This window comes from Balaenoptera borealis (assembly GCF_965194805.1).
Source record: "Balaenoptera borealis genome assembly, chromosome: 2".
NCBI classification, from domain to species: Eukaryota; Metazoa; Chordata; class Mammalia; order Artiodactyla; family Balaenopteridae; genus Balaenoptera; species Balaenoptera borealis.
This window is the reverse complement of record NC_138867.1, coordinates 177,357,414-177,371,528: the sequence shown is the minus strand read 5'-3', so window position 1 is coordinate 177,371,528 and position 14,115 is coordinate 177,357,414. Positions and strand designations below refer to the sequence as shown.

The window sequence follows — 14,115 nt, the reverse complement described above, 5'->3', positions numbered from 1 at the left end:
CCCCTTCGAGAGGTATTTTTCACTGTTTTCTAGAACCTTTGAACAGTTACTGATAAATTGCACTGGTTTTCTGCATGCTTTTTTTTTTTTTTTTTTTGTCAAATGTCTTGAATTTGCCATACGCCAGATCCCTGCACTATTCTGTGTCTCCGCATCAATTCAATGGGTGCGTATTGGGGGGGGGGGGCTGGGGATGGTTCTTGCCCTTCCATTTCCCCACACGCGAGGGCTGACCGGCGGCTCCGGGGGACGGAGACACATTTGGGTGTGTCTGACTGGGAGACGCCAGGGTCTGGGTGCATGTGCTTCCGCTGATGGCCGCCAGGGGGCGCGAGAGGCCGGGACCTGGGCCTCTGCCTTGCCTCGAAGCCGAGACGAGGCTGCCGCGGGGCGGGGCTGCCGCGGGGCGGGGCTGCCGCGGGGCGGGGCTGCCGCGGGGCGGGGCTGCCGCGGGGCGGGGCTGCCGCGGGGCGGGGCTGCCGCGGGGCGGGGCTGCCGCGGGGCGGGGCTGCCGCGGGGCGGGGCTGCCGCGGGGCGGGGCTGCCGCGGGGCGGGGCTGCCGCGGAGGTGGGGCTTCGGAGGGGCTCCTGCCGCCTCCGTCATTGGGTCCTCCTTTTCACAGTTCCGCAAGGGCTGCTAACCTTTGATGGCAGGCGCTCCACCGCGCCCCTACGTGCACATCACTCTCTGCCTCCCACTCTCCCCGCCCTTATCCGTCCTTCATTTTCCCTCCCTCCTTTATGCCACCCCTCCTGTGCTGCTTTGCTCCCGTTTTCTCGAATCCTTTGCGCCCCCATTTTCGGGCCCTCAGCCTCTAGCTCTAGAGGCTCCTTATTTCAAGTGACCTTTTAGAGAAAGATGTGGAAGGACACACTCCTAGCTGTGAACGTGACCTGTGGTCCCGGGAGGAGACAGCCACGCCTCCATGAACATCTTGCTTAGTTCTACCTGTTCCAAGAAGCAGGAAGTTTTACAAACATTCATTAAATTAATTCAAGTGGAAAGTAATTTTTTTTCTTTGAGTTGTTCCCTGGGGATCACAGAAGATCGTGAAAACCCTGAGTCCTCCAGGACCTGGCCACAGACATGCTCCAGCCCGGGGCTGGACAGAGGAGCCCAGAGTTGGACCTGGGCGGGGTGGGGGCAGGGAGACAATGAGGGCTGCAGAAGTTGGGCCTGGGGACCCTCAGTGCCCACATGCATATTTTTTGCCCTGAAATGCCCTCTGTGCCTCTGTTATCATCAAGAAAGGCCCAGTGATCAATGACACATGAGCTTAAGGACTATATCTTCATCAGCTGTGGCCAAGCAGGCCTCAGATGCAGAAAGTACAGGCTTTCAGGTGGGAAGGGGTCGGAGGTTCCTACCTCTGTGTCACTCTTGGAGCTCCAAAGGCCAGCCTTGGCCCTGCTTCCTGTGTGGCCTCGGGCAGTTACTTTGGCCTCTCTGAGCCCTGTGAGAAGGATGAGCCAAGTGAGCTAACGTGTAGGCAGGGACTTGGGGAACATGATGGCTTGTAGCTAGATCCCTGCTTCATGGAACCTCTTCATTCACTCCACAGCGGTTTCTTGAGCACCGCTGTGTACAAGGCTTTGGGAACAAAGCCATGCGTAGGACAGTCCAGGCTCCTGTCCACTCGGAGCCTCCAGTCTAGCGGGTGCATCAACCACACGAGTGGTCAGTGCTGAGCGTTGTGCCCACAGGGCCCGGGTGGCACCTGGAGGGGTACCAGGCTGGCACACTGTGCCTCTTCTCCACCCCTGGTGTGGCTTATTTGGAGGATGGAGGATGAGGAACCAGCAGGGCGCAGTTTGGGACACCTGCTTCCCTGGCACTTTGCTCCAGAATCTGACTGTGATATGATAAAGGCTGTGACAGAAGAGGGGCAGCCGCTGGGACCTGTCCCCGGCAGAGGATCAGACAACCAGGAGAGAGAGGGGCAGAGCAAGGCAGCTTTGATGTCCCCGACCCCAGACCTCTACCATCTTGGGAAACAGTATCCCAGAGGTTTAGGAAGATGCTGACTTAAATGGGCTCCCCAGTCTGGCCGACATGGCTGAAACGCACACTCCGTATTATTCCTTGAAGAAACTGTTATCTTTCTTCAACGGTGTTATGGCTGTAAGTATGTCACAACCTGGGCCCTGGGGATTTGCAGCCCTTCCTCCACAACTGGCTCGTTCAAAGACAGAAATAAGTTGATCCAAATTCACTGGCATCCGGATCTGTGGTCCCCAGGGAAGCAGGAGGGATGTAGGGCAGACAGACAAGGAGCGGGACACACTGGGAACAGGCGTAGCCTCCATCGACCCAGAGCTGCTGAAATCAAGCAGAAGAGTGTGACCTGGGGGACCTGGGGTCCGTGGCGGAAGAACTTGGCTCTAAAGAAAATCCTGCAGAAAGCTAAGTTGTTAAGGAAGGCAGGAGGGAATGGTTCTTCTCTTGGTCCTTTACATGTTTCAAACCATTTTTTTTCTTACTATAAAAGTAACCCAAGATATGCACTGCTTAAGAACTAATTGCTTTTAATAGTAAAACAGTATGAGGAAAGGCCGCCAGGGAAGAGGAGGAAATTAACTATCACTCTTTACCTGTGGCTGTATCATTTGATGGGAATTAAACAAGATAATGCCTTGAAAGGGCTGATGCTTGTCATCGGAACATGGCTCAATAAATATCATCATTATATCCTTCCAGACTTTTCTATGTAACTTTTAAAAACAGCAAAACAAACATGGGATGCTAATGCTTTACAATCCTCATTTTTTTCTCTTTTAAAAAATTGTAAGTTTTTCATCCTTTTAAATAGACTTTTTTAAGAGCAGTTTTAGGGTCACAGCAAAACTGAGCAGAGATGTCCCATATAGGCCCTGACCCTGCACACACAGCCTCCCCTACCGTCAACATTCCCCATCAGAGTGGTACGTTTGTTATAATGAACCTACACTGATATCATTAGAACCTAAAGTCTACAGTTTATACGAAGGTTCACTCTTGTTGTTGTACTTTATTTATTTATTTTTTTGGCTGAGGTCCGTGGCATGCGGGATCTTAGTTCCCTGACCAGGGATCGAACCCGTGTCCCCTGCAATGGAAGAGCGGAGTCCTAACCACTGGACTGCCAGGGAATTCCTGGTGTTGTACGTTCCCTGGTTTTGACTAGTGTATCCACCATGTCAGCATCGCATGAGTAGTTTCACTGCCCTAAAAATCCTCCGTGCTCCACCCATCAGCCCTCTTTCCCCTCTGAGCCCTGGCAACCACTGATCCTTCTTCTGTCTCCATAGTTTTGCCTTTTCCAGAATGTCATATACTTGGAATCGTAAACCATGTAGCCTTTTCAGATTGGCTTCTTCCACTCAGCAATATGCCTGTAAGTTTCCTGTATGTTTTTTCCTGGCTTGATAGCTCATTTCTTTTTAGTGCCAATATTCCATTGTCTGGATGTACCACAGTTTATTTATGCATTCATATGCTGAAGGCCATCTTGGTGGCTTCCAAGTTTTGGCAATTATGGATAAAGTTGCTAGAAACATCCATGTGCAGGTTTTTATGTGAACGTGAGTTTTCAACTCCGTTAGATTAATACCCAAGGACCGTGACTGTTGACACTCTACTTTTTAAAAAAATTTAGGCCTTAAAAACATTTTTCTTTATCAATAAACATTCTCCTACCACAGAAGTCAGCAAAGTACAGTCTTGTAAATAGATAGATAGATAAAATTTATTTGTAAATAAAATAAATTTGTTTCTGGATTGTGTACAGCTGCTTTTCCACTACACTGGCTGTTTCATTTCAACCGAGACTGTATGACCTGAGAAGCTCACAATATCGGGTGCTTTTGCAAAAAAAATTTGCCACCCCCTGTCTTACAAGCATCATTTAAAATAACTGTCTAGGGACTTCCCTGGTGGCTCAGTGGTTAAGAATCTGCCTGCCAATACAGGGGACACGGGTTTGATCCCTGGTCCGGGAAGATCCCACGTGCCGCGGAGCAACTAAGCCCGTGCGCCACAACTACTGGGCCAGCTCTCTAGAGCCCACGAGCCACAACTACTGAAGTCCATGCACCTAGAGCCTGTGCTTCGCAACAAGAGAAGCCATTGCAATGAGAAGCCCACTCACCGCAGCGAAGAGTAGCCCCTGCTCGCCGCAACTAGAGAAAGCCCACATGCAGCAACGAAGACCCAACACAACTAAAAAATAAATAAATAAATTTATAAAATAAAAAAACTCTCTAGGATTCCATTGCATGGCTGTACCATGATTTACCTACCCAATCTGTGTTATTGGTTGCTTCAGTTACTTCCAACATTTTGTCCTTAATGAACATCCCTGCGCATCCTGGTTTTGAGGCACATATGTGACTATTTTCCCTAGGTTTAATGTCTAGAAATGGAATTTCTAGGTAAAAGATTTTACCATAAAACCTTTAAGGTTTTAAATATGAATTGCAAAATGTTCTCCTGCCACGACTAAGATGACCAAGAAAAGAAGAAATAATGGTCGTGCCAAAAAGGGCCGCGGCCACGTGCAGCCTATTTGCTGTACCAACTGTGCCCGATGCGTGCCCAAGGATAAGGCCATTAAGAAGTTCGTCATTCGGAACATCGTAGAGGCCGCAGCTGTCAGGGACATTTCTGAAGCGAGTGTTTTCGACGCCTATGTGCTTCCCAAGCTGTATGTGAAACTGCATTACTGCGTGAGTTGTGCCATTCACAGCAAGGTAGTCAGGAATCATTCTCGGGAAGCCCGGAAGGACTGAACACCTTCACCGCGATTTAGACCTGCTGGTGCTGCCCCACGACCTCCACCGAAGCCCATGTAAGGAACTAAGTCCTTAAAGACTAAAGAAATACTGTTCCCTGGAAAGACAATAAAATGGAAATTATACTTAAAAAAAAGATATTGTGAGCTCACTCTTAGCTCTTTAGCCTTTTGTTGTGTTTTCTGGTGCGTGTGGTGTGAGGTAGGGGTCTGATTTGTTTTGTTTTGTTTTTTTCCCATTTGGTGACATATTGTTGCACTTACCAACTGGTCCATCCAGTCCTCCTCTGTCTATGCTAATTTCCATTATGCTCAAGTCTGTTCTGTGCACACTGCCTTGTTCCACTGACCCATGTGTATATCCCCCACTAACACAGCACTATTGTAATTGCCATGCAGCACAAGTACATGTTCAGATACATGGGATATGAATATTTTGAGCATGATCATGCAAATAGCATGTCACAGATTTTGTATGTCTTACTCATTCTTACATATAGCCTTGGCCAAATGTCTCCCCAGAGTCCAGCTCCGAGAGTCTCCATTCCCACTTCCCTTAAAATCTTGTCTGAGCTCATCATCCCACCCAAAGTTGAATCCGTGTCCAGCATCTTTTGTTTTCCTTCCTCCACTGTGTTGCTGCAAAACTACAGCAATTTCAGTTTGGGGGTTTCAGGGAGATCATTGCTCTAGCCATCTCCCAGAACATAAACAGCCCCGACTGTTAAAGCATCCACCCTCACTTTCCTCCTGCCTGAATTTCCATCATCTCTCATTTTCTTTCTTTCTTTTTTTATAAATTTATTTATTTATTTATTTTTGGCGGTGTTGGGTCTTCGTTGCTGCGCGTGGGCTTTCTCTAGTTGCAGCGAGTGGGGGCTACGCTTCATTGCAGTGCTTGGGCTTCTCACTGTGGTGGCTTCTCTTGTTGCGGAGCACGGGCTCTAGGCTTGTGGGCTTCAGTAGTTGTGGCACGCGGGCTCAGTAGTTGTGGCTTGCAGGCTCTAGAGCTCAGGCTCAGTTGTTGTGGCAAATGGGCTTAGTTGCTCTGCGGCATGTGGGATCTTCCCGGACCAGGGATCAAACCCGTGTCCCCTGTATTGGCAGGCAGATTCTTAACCACTGCGCCACCAGGGAAGTCCTCGTTTTCTTTCTTAATTACTTCATTCAGCAAAGATTTATTGAACAGGTGCTGTGTCTGCAAGATTTCGTTTTCTTTTCAGTAGAATGTGGACACTATTTTATCCATGTTTTAACTCGGAGGAATCAAAGAGTACTCTCTCTCACACCCCACGTCCAACCCACTGGCAAATCCGATCGACTTTACCCTCAGCGTCTGGTCCGTCCAAAGCTGATGGCGTTGGGAGCCACGAAGGGTTCTGAGCAGAATCATGCCCTGACTCAGGTGCTCACAGGCGCCCTCTGGCGGCCATGGAGGGAACAGAGTGTAGGGGGGACCAGGATGGAGGGACTGTATTGGTCCAGATGGGAGATGGTGGGGGCTGGACCCGGTGGGGCCAGGAGTGGGTGAGAAGTGGGCAGATTCTGGATAGACTCTGAAGATGGAGCCAATAGGACTTGCCAATGCCTGGATATCTGTCCTCTGGACGCTCCAGTCACCCAGAGGTTGGGAAATATTATTTTTCTTTTTTAAAAATATTTATTTACTTGGTTGTGCCGGGTCTTAGTTGCGGCTGGTGGGCTCTTTAGTTGCAGCAGGCAGGCTCCTTAGTTGCAGCATGTGGACTCCTTAGTTGTGGCATGCAAACTCTAAGTTGCGGCATGCATGTGGGATCTATTTCCCTGACCAGGGATGAACCCAGGTCCCCTGCATTGGGAGTGCGGAGTCTTAACCACTGGACCACCAGGGAAGTCCCGGGAAATATTATTTTTTAATTATTTTTTATTTTTGGTCACGCAGTGGCGGCTTGCGAGATCTTAGTTCCCCAAACAGGGATCGAACCCAGGCCCCCAGCAGTGGAAGCACGGATTCGTAAACACTGGACCGCCAGGGAATTCCCAGGAAATACTAATATTAATAGGAATTCTCAGAATCTGATACAGGAGCCGCATGTCTGGGGTCTCACAACTGCCTTCATGTTTCTCCCGGTCGACTGTGGGGACCCCTGACGTGTATCCACTGTGCTTTCCTGCTTCTCTGTGTCAAGGCCAGATAAGCCCAGACATCGGCCAGTCTGGCGACTCAAAGCCTGAATTATCAAAGAGATTTTAATGATAATGATAATAATAATAGGCATAGATAGAAATAGATGAAAGGGGAGACAGGAGCTGAACTTCCTTTGACTCCCCCCCCCAATCTGGTCTCTAGAAGCTCCACAGAACCCAATGAGACCCCCTGAGCTGGTCCCACCCCTCCGTTGTGCAGATGGGGAAACTGAGGCTCTGGAGGGAAGCAGCTTTTCCTCGATGGATAACTTGAAGTCCCCCCACCCCCGCTTACAGCATTTCCCACTGTTTCCCACCAAGCATGTGAATTTCATCGGCAACATGAGGCATTCTCCCCTGGCACCCACCCTCCTGTCATCCGGTATCTCCCCTTCAGTCCGGTCACCCCTCCCCGCAATTTGTGTTTCTGAGGTTTCTTGGCCCTGCCTCTGTTTTTTTTTTTTGTATGTTTGTTTTTGTTTTTTTTGGCCTTGCAGCACGGCTTTAGGGATCTTAGTGCCCCGACCAGGGATCGAACCGGGCCCTCGGCAGTGAAAGCACTGAGTTCTAACCACTGGACCACCAGGGAATTCCCTCCTGCCTCTGTTCGGTGCCCCCCCACTGTCCCTCCTCCCTTTCCGTCGGCCTCTGCTGTCTGCACACACCGCTGGAAGTCGCCTCTTAGGCCTCCCAGACTCTCAGAAAGTGCTGGCCGTGAAATGGGGTTCCAGCTATTATTATTATTATTTTTTAAATAAATTTATTTATTTATTCATTTTGTGGCTGCGTTGGGTCTTCGTTGCGGTGCGCGGGCTTCTCACGGCGGTGGCTTCTCTTGTTGCAGAACACGGGCTCCAGGCACGTGGGCTTCAGTCCTTGGGGCACGCAGACTCAGTAGTTGTGGTGCACGGGCTTAGTTGCTCCGTGGCACGTGGGATCCTCACGGGCCAGGGCTCGAACCCGTGTCCCCTGAATTGGCAGGCGGATTCTTAACCACTGCGCCACCAGGGAAGTCCCTCCAGCTATTACTGATAGCTCCTAAGAATATCCCACTGCCAGCATCCTGGACAACATTCAGGAATGCGACACCTGGAAGAAATAAAATAAGAACCCCCCCACCCCCCCGCCCCCAGGCGTGTGTTCTTTCAAAATGGAGAGGCCACGGTGGCCTGGGGATGGGGTGGAAGGACTCCCAGCAGGCTCCCACCCCCCACTCCCCACCCCGTGTTTTCCAGTGTTTCTCAGTCATGGTCATCATTCTCATCGTGGAAATCACTGTCGCCACAGTGGTCCTTGCCTTCTTCCCGATTGTAAGTACAGCTCGGCTTCTCTCACTCTGCATTAGAAATAAACAGAATCAATAGAAGCCTCGCCCCTCCCCCCCCCCCCCGGGAGGCTCCCACGCTCGCCAGGATCCGGTGATGGTGGGAGACTGAGTCTCCAGAGATAGGGTGAAAAGCCGGAAACCTCAGCCCTGCCTTCAAAGGCTCCCCCTCAAGAAACTGCGGAGTGAATTGGACCACCTCTCATTTGGGGGAGTAATGGGAAGTAATTGCTGGGGGAGTAATGGGAAGTAATTGCTGGGGGAGTAATGGGGAAAAGCTGTGAAGTTTCTTGGGGTTTTGAAATGAGTTCAAAATAGAGGGCTATTTAGCAAGATCCATCAAAATGACAAAGCACGGGCACTTTGACCCAACCATCTGGTCCTTGGGAATTATCCAAGGATATGCTTGTTTGTGTGCAGCGTGACATACATACCAGGGTGTGAAAAAGATTGCTGCCGGCCTAGTGAGCATCAGTTTGGGGCGGGGGGAGTTTATAATGTATAATAATCCACACAAGGGAGTCTGATGCAGCTGAAAAGAAGGAAGGAAGAGGCTCTATATGCAGGAGATGGTACATTCTCCAGGACATAGTGCTGTCCCCCTTTGCGTCCCCCCAGAGACTCACCCTGAGAAGAGGATTTGAAGGCTCATGGTTTATTTGAGAGGTGATCCCAAGAAGCACCTGTAGCGGACAGGGGCAGTGAGGCAGGGAAGGGAATGTAGCCCCTAAAAGCTGACACTGGGTGCAACTGGGCTCAGTCCTGGTGGGGGATGTCGGGGACGCAGCAAGGAGCACGCCATCTATTTTCTCCACCCGAGCGACTAGGGAGCTGCAGTATTAATCCAACACCCCCCATCAGTCATTGCTTAAGGGCTGCTCCCAGGGCGCATGCGTGCTGGGAGGCCACTGCAAGAACCTCGGTTGCTGGGGGCTTCCCTGGGGGTCCAGTGGTTAAGACTCGGAGCTTCGACTGCAGGGGGCGCGGGTTCCATTATTGCTCAGGGAACGAAGATCTTGAATGCCGCAAGGCGCGGCCAAAAAGTTAAAAAAAAAAAAAAAAAAAAAAAAGAACCTCAGTTGCTGGCAGCGGGAAGCCGGGTTCCGCGGCACAGAAATAAGAGAAGCCACCGGGATTTGAGCAGGGCACCGAGAGCCACTGCTACTCGTGTTGCGAACAGCCGGATGCAGAACAATGAGAATAGAGTAAAGCAAGGGGAACAATAATGAGGATATACTTTGCTTTGACACACATAGCATATCTCTTTGGAGACACTGGAAACCGTAACAGTCGTGGTGGTGAAGTGGGAGAAACTTGTCGACTGGGAGAAAAAAGTGGGAGGGCGACTTTTCATGGTTTACCCTTCTGTGCTTTGTGAATTTTGAGCCGTGTGACTATTTCACCTCTTTGGGGAAAAAATGGTTTTCATTTAGACCTCTATTTAAAAAATAGAAAATTAAAGTTGCCCCTTTTGTGCAGAGAGAAATTCAGTTGCTGAAGATGATATTCAAGTCCCTCATCGAGTTGCAGCCATAACGGGGGCGTAGCGGGCGTGTGGGCGATTCAAAAGAGCAGATGATTCAAAACCGTTTGTGAGTTTGGATACAACCAGATGTGCTGGGCTCGAGACCCACGCTCTTCCCTGTGTCCCTCTCTCGGGGGCGATGGTAGCCTAAGTTCGTCCTCCTCCAGCGCAGACCCATGGCTGGGGGAGGGGCCATGAAGGAAGCAGAAGGGAAGCCCCCACCTCCCTCCTGAGTCCCTAAGAAACCTCACCAAATGGGGCACCTTGCTGTTTTCTGTGCTCACCGCTCCCTGTTTCATCTCTGAGGTTAGAGAAGTGGCCTTGGAGCACAACTTTGTGACCCTGAGAATTACAGAGGTTACAAACAGCCAGATGACTGTTCCCTGGAATGGAATCTGGTCATGGAGAAGGAGAGATTCACATCCTTTTTTTGTTGTTGTTTAATTTATTTTTATTGTAGTAAAAGATATATAACATAAGCTTATCATCTTACCATTTGTAAGTGTCCAGTTCAGTGACATTAAGCACTTTCCTATGGTTGTGCAACCATCACCACCCTGAATCCCCAGAACTGAAACTCTGTCCCCATTAAACACTAAGGTTCCTTCCCCCAAACCCCCATACCCACCATCCTACATTCTACCCTTCTTTAGGAATTTGACTCCTCTGGGGACCTCATATAAGTGGAATCATACAGTATTTGTCTTTTTGTGTCTGGCTTATTTCACTGAGTATCTTCAAGGTTCATTCATGTTGTAGCATGAACTTCCTTTTTAGGGCCGAATAATACTCCATTGTATGGATGGACCACATTTTATTTATCCCTTCCTCTGTCAGTGGACACTTGGGTTGCTTCCACCTTTTGGCTATTGTGAATCATGCTGCTGTGAACACGGGTTTACAAATATCTCTTCGAGTCCCTGTTTTCAGTTCTTTTCGGTATATACGCAGAAATGGAACTTCTGGATCATCTGATAATTCTATGTTTAATTTTGGGGGGAATTTTCATACTGTTTTCCACAGCAGCTGCACCGTTTTACATTCCCATCAGCAATGAAGGCACAAGGGTTCCAGTTTCTCCACATCCTTATCACCACTTGTTATTTTCTGTTTTTGTTTTTTGATAGTAGCCATTCTCATGGGTGTGAGGTGGTGAGACTTATATCTTGAGTCTTGGTGTTTAAGGAGCAGGACTGGCCTCCACGTGTCATCTAAGCTCTTGAGGCAGATGGTTGAGAAGGGTCTTTGAGGCTAGGGAGGGTGTGGAATGGAAAAGCCATTGCCTGTTTCTAGGAGTGTTTTCCATCTGAGTCTGGGGCCCAAGAACTGCTATGGGGTCAAGTTCAGGCTTGGGAGGGGGCACATGATGGGTAGGGGACTTGCCTACATCCCCGTTTTGGCTTCTGAAGCTTGAGGTGGTAGAAAGTACCTCTCATTCATTCATATAGTCCTTCCACTAATCTTTTTTTTTTTTAATTTAAGTATAGTTAAAAAAATTTTTTTTAATATTTATTTGGTTGCGCTGGGTCTTAGTTGCAGCAGGCAGGCTCCTTCATTGTGGCTTGCTGGCTCCTTAGTTGCGGCACGTGGGCTCCTTAGTTGTGGCATGCGAACTCTTAGTTGTGGCATGCATGTAGGATCTAGTTCCCTGACCAGGGATCGAGACCGGGCCCCCTGCATTAGGAGTGTGGAGTCCTAACCACTGTGCCACCAGGGAAGTCCCTATATCACAACTTCTTTATCCATTCCTCTGTTGATGGACCTTTAGGTTGCTGTCCTTCCACGAGTCTTTATTGAACACCTACTATGTGCTGGGCACTGTTCAGAGGTCTGGGGACAAAGCAGGGCACAAAACAAAATCCTTGCCCTGTGTTGCTGACACTCCAGTGGGGAGATGGAGAAAAAACCTCTAAGTAAACATTGGTGGTTGGGATGATAAGTGCCATGAAAAAGAAAGCAAGGCAGGGAAAGGGCAGAGAGAGTCAGGATTTTGTTTACTTGTAGGTGCTATTTGTCACCTATTTTCAGCACAGAGTGGGATGGCCTGTCCTAGCCTTTTTGTATTTAGTTGGGGATCATGTGATGAGCTCTGGCCAATGAGCTGGGAGGAGAAGTGATGTGAGTCACTTCCTGGCCAAATTAATTACCAGTGTAGGGCCCTCTGGACCTTTTTTTCTTTTTTCCACAATAGTGGAATCATCTGGATGGTGGCTGCTTCACAAGCCTGAGTCCCTGAGAGACTTTGATAAATGGAGTTCCCCTGCCAGGTTGGTATGAACATGTAGTGTGAGTGAGAGATGCACTGCTGAAATTGAAGGGCTGTTTGTTATGCAGCATCACTTAGCCTGGCCTGACTGATACAGGGCTGGTGGCTAACTTAGAAAGTGGGGTCAGGGCAGGCCTTCCTGAGGAGGAACACTTGAACAGAGACCTGAATGAAATGAGAGAGGGAGCTGTGCAGACATCTGATGGAACAGCATTCCATAAAGAGGGAACAGCCATCTAAAGGCAGCAAGGCTGATGCTTACTAAGTGTGTTTAAGAAACAGAGAGGAGATCAGTGTGGAGCTGAGTGAGTTCAAGAGAGAGCAGGGAGATGAGGACCTGAAGGTGACAGGGCAGATCATGCAGGGCCTTGTGGGCCATGGTGAGGAGTTCAGCTTTTACTCCCAAGTAAGATGACAGCCATGGAGGGTGCTAAGCCATGATGGGGTGGGGAAAGGGAGGCATTTAGCACAGGCATTGGAATATTGTGACTACTCTAAACAGTAGCCATGGTGACCATGATTTCTAGTGTTTTTATTATTTTGAAATTTGAAAGGGAGTCTTCAAGTGTTTATTCTCTTCTCTGCAGCTAAAGTGCTGTGGCATGAAGAACTACACAGATTTTCCATCCTTCGGAAGGATGACTGGCCACACCTACCCCAGGGGCTGCTATAAATCCATCGGGACCGTGGCCTGCAACGGGCACAACGTGTCTGCAGATGTCACCCACCAGGAGGTAACGACATTTTGTTAGGTGTCTAGGTAGACCCCGAGGGCTAGGGACTTTTATAAAAATTGCATTTTTGCAGGAACCCTAGCGATTTTGACCACAATTTCAGCTCATTTCGACCACACAGCCTAGGGTTACCATCCCCATATCACAGATGGGGAAACTGAGGCTGGGGAGGAGAGTGGTTCAAGGTCACATGGCTTTGGTAGAGCCGGGATTTGATCCATGTTCACCTGTGTCCATTGCCTGGGTCACACTGGCTGCCTCACAGAGAAATCAAATTGCAGCAATAATGATGGAAAATGATTGTTCTGTAGATAGTGATGGCCGCCACATGACTGGGTACTCATTCAGTGAATTCAGTCTCCATCGCACCCCTTGAGGTGGGGACTGCCCTTCTCCCATTTTACAGATGAAGAGACTGAGGCACAGAGAGGTTCCCATAGCCAGGGAGGGGTGGAGCTGGGCTTCAAACCCCAGCCCTCGCTTCCCCACCCCTAATTTCTGCTTCAGGGGAATAAACACATGGGTCTTCCTTGAGAAATCAGGATCATTCCTTAATTCATCCCTTCACACTGAATGTCTCTTGCTGGGTGAATTGGCCAGAGTGAGTCCCAGGCTAGGGCCTCAGAGAGGGACGTGGCACCACACAGTGACCCACTGTGCCCTGTACAACCTGCCTGTCACCTCCTGACCTCCTCTCCTCCCACTCACCCCCTCACTCATTCCACTCTAGCCACACTGACCTCCTCGCTGCTGCACAAATACAGCAGGCACATGCTTGCCTCAGGGCCTTTGCATCACAAATACAGCAGGCACATGCTTGCCTCAGGGTCTTTGCATAGGCTGTACTTTTTTTTTTTTTTTTTTTGGCCTTGCAGCTTGGCTTGCAGGATCTTAGTTCCCTGACCCAAGACTGAACCCGAGCCCCTCGGCAATGAAAGCACCAAGTCCTAACTACTGGACTGCCAGGGAATTCCCATGTTCTTTCAGCCTGGAATGCTCTTCCCCTAAATGTTTTCCTACCTCATCTCTTTCAAGTCTGTGCACAGTTGTCACTTCCTCAGTGAGGCTGTTCCTGAATCCCTGTCTATAGAAGGATGCCCCCCATTCACCAACACACTCCATCTCCTTACCCTGCGTTAGTGTCTGCCCAGCGCTTAATCACCACCTGACAAAGTCATTCTGTACCTGCTTATTTTATTACCTGTTTTTCCCACTCAACTGTTAGCCCCACCAAGGCAGAGATGTTTTCTTTTTTGTACATTGCTGGGTTCCCAGCGCCCGTTTCAGTGCCCGGCACACAGTGGACACTTAAAAAAAGCCTATTAAATGAAA

At 49.4% G+C, this 14,115-nt stretch overlaps 1 protein-coding gene and 1 pseudogene across 2 annotated transcripts in view; both read left to right on the top strand.

The window, feature by feature from the left end:
- The first annotated feature begins 600 nt into the window (after nucleotides 1–600).
- Nucleotides 601–14,115, top strand: part of TSPAN16 (tetraspanin 16) — a 24,455-nt gene continuing 10,940 nt past the window's right edge. Inside the window, exons 1-3 of the mRNA XM_082380462.1 lie at nucleotides 601–2,175; nucleotides 8,170–8,244; nucleotides 12,604–12,783. Coding sequence (XP_082236588.1) covers nucleotides 2,053–2,175; nucleotides 8,170–8,244; nucleotides 12,604–12,783 — 378 coding nt within the window. The 5' untranslated portion in view covers nucleotides 601–2,052. The remainder of the gene's footprint in view (nucleotides 2,176–8,169; nucleotides 8,245–12,603; nucleotides 12,784–14,115) is intronic.
- On the top strand, nucleotides 4,116–4,905 carry LOC309622774 (small ribosomal subunit protein eS26 pseudogene; annotated as a pseudogene). Its single transcript has one exon. The product of its transcript is annotated as a small ribosomal subunit protein eS26 pseudogene (transcript).